The sequence below is a fragment of the Drosophila willistoni genome (genome assembly GCF_018902025.1).
Source record: "Drosophila willistoni isolate 14030-0811.24 chromosome 2R unlocalized genomic scaffold, UCI_dwil_1.1 Seg167, whole genome shotgun sequence".
NCBI classification, from domain to species: Eukaryota; Metazoa; Arthropoda; class Insecta; order Diptera; family Drosophilidae; genus Drosophila; species Drosophila willistoni.
The window spans coordinates 1,453,643-1,459,612 of record NW_025814050.1 but is presented as its reverse complement, the minus strand read 5'-3'; the positions used below and the strand labels follow the sequence as shown (position 1 = coordinate 1,459,612).

The 5,970-nt window shown below is 43.3% G+C and overlaps 4 protein-coding genes across 4 annotated transcripts; 1 reads left to right on the top strand and 3 right to left on the bottom strand.

Annotated features, from left to right (window-relative positions):
- Positions 1-1,467: 1,467 nt before the first annotated feature.
- LOC6643924 lies at positions 1,468-2,340 on the bottom strand. Its single transcript, XM_002066486.3, has one exon. It carries the CDS (start codon positions 2,263-2,265, stop codon positions 1,537-1,539), a length of 729 nt encoding a protein of 242 aa, XP_002066522.1. The 5' UTR covers positions 2,266-2,340; the 3' UTR covers positions 1,468-1,536.
- LOC6643923 lies at positions 2,279-3,227 on the bottom strand. Its single transcript, XM_002066485.3, has one exon. The coding sequence runs from the start codon at positions 3,160-3,162 to the stop codon at positions 2,350-2,352; it is 813 nt and encodes a 270-aa protein (XP_002066521.1). The 5' UTR covers positions 3,163-3,227; the 3' UTR covers positions 2,279-2,349.
- Positions 3,228-3,241: 14 nt separating this feature from the next.
- On the bottom strand, positions 3,242-4,274 carry LOC6643921. The gene is made up of 2 exons (XM_023176768.2): positions 3,485-4,274; positions 3,242-3,381 (listed from the first exon to the last, which is right to left on the bottom strand). The coding sequence occupies exons 1-2, from the start codon at positions 4,109-4,111 to the stop codon at positions 3,376-3,378; spliced, it is 633 nt and encodes a 210-aa protein (XP_023032536.2). The 5' UTR covers positions 4,112-4,274; the 3' UTR covers positions 3,242-3,375.
- Positions 4,275-4,315: 41 nt separating this feature from the next.
- On the top strand, positions 4,316-5,280 carry LOC6643919. Its single transcript, XM_002066481.4, has one exon. The coding sequence runs from the start codon at positions 4,394-4,396 to the stop codon at positions 5,210-5,212; it is 819 nt and encodes a 272-aa protein (XP_002066517.2). The 5' UTR covers positions 4,316-4,393; the 3' UTR covers positions 5,213-5,280.
- The last annotated feature ends 690 nt before the right edge of the window (positions 5,281-5,970 follow it).

The following is a 5,970-nucleotide window of genomic DNA, read 5'->3' as shown; positions in this document are numbered from 1 at the left end:
TATTCTACCTTTATTTTTTACATTTAGCATTTTCATAATTCCGTTTTTCGGGGTGAAAACTACTGAAAACAGCTCAAGTTTTTCCAACCCCCCCTTGACGACGATGACCAAACGGTGGTGGTGGCCTGTGTGTAACTATGCAGCAGCTATGAAAGAAGGTAGGTAGCAAGGCAACGTGCTAACCACCGCGAGTCGCGGACGTTTAATTGCATTCGATATGCGGCGCTTTTTCGTGAAAATTTCCCACGATTTTCATTTTTCCTGCCAAGTAACTAGATCAGCTTCAGATGCTTCGATAGAAAGCTGCTGCAATTGTTACACCCCTGATCTGATCATCATCATCGCCATCATCATCCTTGACGTCTCGGGTCGACGCTGCCGCCGTAGTAAACATTTATGCCCGCTGATTGTTTTCGCGACTGACCGCGACGTTGAAACAAAAAGGGTTGGGTGTGGGTATCTTCCACTGATGGCAGAAGGCAAACCTAGATGGACAGACATACCCGTAGCCTGAGATTTGTGTGACTCATAACGAGTTTCCTTTCGCCTCGCTTGGACCTTAAGTGGATCGCGCATTGTTACGCGCCCAGCAAACGCCTTGGCATCCTTTGTCTTCCAGTCTAGATGTGTTTTTTTGGCGCAGCTGCCTCTTTGTTTGCGTTGGACAGCGGCGAGTTCTTTTAATTGAATCCTGTTTGGATTCCAGTAGGAAAAACGGCTTCAGTTACGCCAGCCAGCTTAGCGGTGCATCCCAAGGCGAAGAAGGAGATACTTTATGTAAATTTCCTATAAGTACTACAGTTACTTTTTTTGTTGTTCCCGTTTAATCCAGTTTAAATCGATGGGCGATTGTCTTATTGCTAAAAGAAAAAGGACCCACTGAGGGTTGCAATGTCCCAGAGACAAGGCACTCAAGTAATTTTAAAAGAGGTCTTCACATCGATATTCATATTTATCCAGTTTGTTAATTTCATAATCGGGAAGTTTACTTTTGGGAAACGTTTTCGTTGCGTATTGTTATATTTGAACAGTTTGCACCGACAAGCCCAAGTCACGAGCAACAGATGGTAAATATTAAACAAAAGGAATAAAGGTATACAAATGTACATACATATACTTATACACCTATACTTATTTGTTTATTTTATTTAAATAATTTTCGGAATGATTTAACCACATTCTCCGGTCCGACTGAATCATTCAAGTAACTAAGTGAATGAAAGCCCGGACTACATCACACACCCATTGCCCAGCAACGACAATTGGCACACGTTCCACTGTCAGTCAGTCATTTGAATATGTATTAACAAGTATTTCGCATTGATCGCCATCATCACCATGGTTTCTTCCAACCCTCCATATGAATCAAAGGTCGATAATGGACAGTGGAAATGTATTTAATATATTCTAAAGAAGTGCTTTGGATGATTGACATATGAAATGTAAATAAAGAATTTTCAGTTTTAGTCATAGTTTGTATAGAGTTCTTTTTTAATTTTTTTTGTATGAGAAATGTATGAAGATATACTGATTAGCTCAAATAATAATGTCGCAGTCCAAATCATAGTGCTGCAGGGACAGGGCCAAGATCCGCTCGTGCAGTATCATGTAGGCAAAGAACAAGAGCACGCTCAGGAAGAGATACTCGTTTTTGGGAACATCGAATTGCCGATCATGTATGATTGTGGCCGTGTACATCACCATGCTTATAGCGACCAGAGCAAAGTAATTTCTCACCACCGTGTAGAAGGACTTGTTGTGAATGAAATAGGAATTGACGAAGAATGCAATAATCATGATGTTGGCCACCGCCACCAGCAGACTGAGCAGCAGGTCGCCGGGCACCAAACGCATGGGGAAGTAGGCACCCCAAAAGCATGAGCCCACTACCAAAGCGACGACTATGACAGTGATATAGAAATTTGGCAAAATGCCCGGCGTGTGTTTCTGATCCATGAGGATGTAGATGCTAGATCCCTCGACGATTGTAGCAATTAAAATCATGTTTATCGGAAACTTGCGTCCCGTTGCTGTCCAGGCCAACGTCGAAATGCCAATGAAAGTGCAGATGAGCCACCATCCGTATAGATCTTTCGGCATTCGTTGCAACCCCTCTCGCTCAATGAACACACCCACGATGATCCGCTGGACTTGCGCCACAAGGGCGAACAGCACTGCCAAAGCATAGACACGAAGGGCGTGACTAATATTTTCATCTTGTGGCATTCCGTACACTCGAACTTCCGGATCAGGGTCTCGATTCATAATGTTAAATACAAAACAGTCATAGTTAATTGACAAATAACACAAACTAAAACTGTTGATAATTTCGTTACTCTTTTGGTTTAATTACCGCGAGGCAGTGCTATTCGTTGGTAAGGTCGTAGTCTTAGATTTATGATATTTGTCATATGCATAGAAGTAGCACAAGCAATACAGTAGGAGAACGAAATGGACGTAGAAGTTTTCCGCACAGCCGAGAGCATCTTTAATTGGAACGAACTCGAATCGTCCGTGGATGAGCTGGGCATGAAAGGGAACCAATACGATTACCATGATTAAAAGTAGCACGCAGAACCCCAGGAGAATGTCCAGCCTCTTGTTGACCAAGTAGATAATGCCGAGTACAAAAAGTACCACGAATCCCAGCAGCATAGTGCATCCCGTACAAATGAGATTGGGCAAGAACACTTGTGGACAACAGGCGCCACATACGTGCAACAATATCATCAGTACGAAAGCAATAGCCAAGGATGCCAGCAAAACGGAAAAAGGCACAGACTCCTCCAAGTACATTCCGTAGAGCGTTATAAAAAAAACCAACAGCACCGTGAGAATCCAGTTGATGGGGAAGATAAAGCGAGTCATGGGACAACAGCAGAGTATCGACATGCAGACGAAGGCGCAGATGATCCACACATAAGCGGGCACTGGCCACGCCTGGGTCACACTGAACCGGGTCCCTGAGGCAACTATCCACGTTATGGCAGAGAACATAACAAACACTAAGGCAATGATGTAGACATGTCGGATAAACGCTTGCATCATTTCCGGAGTGATTAGAATTATAACTTCTTCTTGCTGCTCCACATCCTGGGGATTGCGGCTGCCTTCGCCCGTCCATCGATATTGCAGATTGCGCCGTTGCGGTGGTTGTGACATCTTGTCACAAAAAAACAATACAATTTTGAATTTGATATTTTCGTTGACAATAAAATCTAAATAATAAAAAATATGTAAATAAATTCGGTAGATATATTCGGTATATACAGCAAACTCTCAGGAGTTAAAAGGGAAAAAATCTCGGAACTAAAGGATATCGTATTAGGTCACACTTGGATATGAATGATGTCTGTAATATTCACTCTGTAGAGTCTACCTCTTCATCACCAATAGTAGTTAGGTAGCACAGACAACAAAAGAACATGACGGAATGCAAGTACAGCGTAAGAATGCAGATAATCAAATGATTCTTTGGAACTACCTCGACAATGATCATCCGCCCATGATTGAATTGCGCCTGAATGGGAATGGCCACAATGAGCATGACAAACAGCGTGATCATGAATATATGGAGAGCAAGCCGGCTGCCCGTAGATACTTGAATGATACCAATGACAACGAGGAATACCAGGAGAACCATCATCAGAGAAGTGGAGCAGATTCCGCCCGGCAGAAGCTGCTGCGGGCACTTGGCCCCGGAGAAATTCAATATCAACACCACGACTGTAGCCAGCACCACCATCAGCACCACAGTTAGCAGACTGAAGGAGTAGACTAGGCAACCGCCAGCTAAAATCGTACATACTACCACAATGGTGGCCAATATCCAATTGCAGGGCGTACAGTAGGCGGCTTTCGGTATGCAGTTTAGCACTACCATTATGATAAAAATGACTATGATAAGAACGTAGGGCGGTACTGGCAGGAGTCTGGGCATATCGATGGTCGCCACTGAGATGAGAACCCACAGCAAGACAGTTAGAGCTATAAAACCCAGTCCATAGTTGTATATGCTGTGGATGAATGTTGCAAATTCTTCTTCGGGACTCTCTTCGGTGACTGTTTGTGTATTATCATCTTGTTCGCGGAATGTAGTTGATCTTGACATCGAACAAATAAAAGTCGTCGTGTATTAACTGACAATTGTGACCTGGCCAATTTGCTTTACCTCAATGTTATAATGTCAGAAAACTAATAAGTGTGGCTCGCAATAACGATGAGAATCAGCAAATTAACTGCCAAGTACTCACGATATTCAGGATTCGTTGCAGTTAGAATTTCCTTGCTGATTTTAGTTCTGGAATCAAGCCCTTTCTTGGTCGTGAAACTAACCTAAGAAGTGCTTTGATAGGATTGTCAAAATTTGTAGATATTACCCCATTTGATAAATATGTTTAGATCCGAACTGCAACCGGGCTTGCCGCTGCATCACTTTCCAACGCCGACCCAACTGCAGGTTCTACAGCAAAGAGTCGAGGATAACCAACAGCGTCGACCCCAGCCGCCCTTTGCCGCCCAGAACGTCCGAGCCCCATCGGACGCAAGCGATGACCGGCATGAAGAGGTGGGGCTTTTCATGAGACGATGCTATATGACAGCCGGCCTATTCATCGTGGTCACAGCCTGGCAGTGGATGATCCTTTCGTATGTGTTGAAACAGGACGGCGACTATATAATCGGCGGATTTATCTGTCTCGTCAGCTCGTTCGCAGTTCTCGTTATTTTAGCCATTTGCGTGCAGTTTCGCCACAATGTCGCATGCGGTTACATTTTGGGTTGGCTTTTCGTGGAGACGGCTGCCATGGGAATTGTTCTTATGATGCCCGAGCGCTCGTTGGAGCACATCTGCCTTACCTTGTTGGTGGCTCTGTCGGTTTTGGTCTTCTGCTACTTGCTAGGCGCATGGGTGCCCAAGGTGGTTCTGCCTGGAGAGATCACAGTCTTCCTATTTCTGGTTATTTTTATTGTGATGAGTATCATTTTGCTGACTCTTTCTATTGTGACGGATCAGCCTAAATACAAAACGCTATACTTCGTCCTGTTGGCCGTCTTCCTGGTGCCCACATCCGTTTACCACTCACAGGTCATCCATGGCCGTCGATTTCGAGTGCCCTCCAAGGAATTCATCAACTTTGCCGTGTCAGTCTACGTGAATTTCCTAATGTTCTTCGCCTCCATTTATTATAGTATGTGGGCGTGGGAGTGGTAACAGCTCCTTGTGGCAATAAAGGCTTCTGCGATTTTTTACAATTCGCATATTTTATCGTTCTTGTTCTACATATATTGGAGTATTTTATTAAAGTTGAATTATAAACTATCAGTAGTTAGTTCGAAGATTCGTGTCAGGACCTTTTTGTTAGTTTTCTTTCGATTTCCGCCATTTCCTGCTTTGAATATAATGTCTTCATTCTGTTCTACCGTACATGAAATTGTTAATTTCAACACGAATATTAATAACGTTCTTAAAATTATCGAAAATTATTTCACTACAGCCAATTTGCTTGTATGTGCATTCGAGGATTGTCAGAAATCACCCCAATATCAGGCTCAAGTTCAGTGAAGCATGTGCGAGATGATCAGCAACAAGAGAATAAACCAAAAAATATATGCCACAATAGGGAAAATGCTAAGTAGCAGCGATCAAAGCTAACAAAAACACGCACAAAAGGATTCTTACTCCTTTCTCCCTTATTCCTTTTCCCTTACTTTGTTTGTTGTTATTTTGCTGATCGCTTGACTGCCACGCAAAGGATTCAGCACAAAGACAGTAGAATAGTATCTCATCTGCGGCCTCGATCATGATCACTTTCACAGAACCCAACTACCATTGTCTCTCTGTTGCGGAGAATGACTCAATCTCAATCAGCTGTCTGGCTATGCGTGATCCCAGATTCTTGATCCTTCTAAAGACATGCAAATGCAGACAAAGATGCAGCAGCTGCCAACTTGGAGTTACATAATTCTATC

Excerpts from the sequence above, each read along its gene's own strand:
- LOC6643921 (XM_023176768.2), bottom strand. The coding sequence starts at position 4,111 with ATGTCAAGATCAACTACATTCCGCGAACAAGATGATAATACACAAACA.
- LOC6643923 (XM_002066485.3), bottom strand. The coding sequence starts at position 3,162 with ATGTCACAACCACCGCAACGGCGCAATCTGCAATATCGATGGACGGGC.
- LOC6643924 (XM_002066486.3), bottom strand. The coding sequence starts at position 2,265 with ATGAATCGAGACCCTGATCCGGAAGTTCGAGTGTACGGAATGCCACAA.
- LOC6643919 (XM_002066481.4), top strand. The coding sequence starts at position 4,394 with ATGTTTAGATCCGAACTGCAACCGGGCTTGCCGCTGCATCACTTTCCA.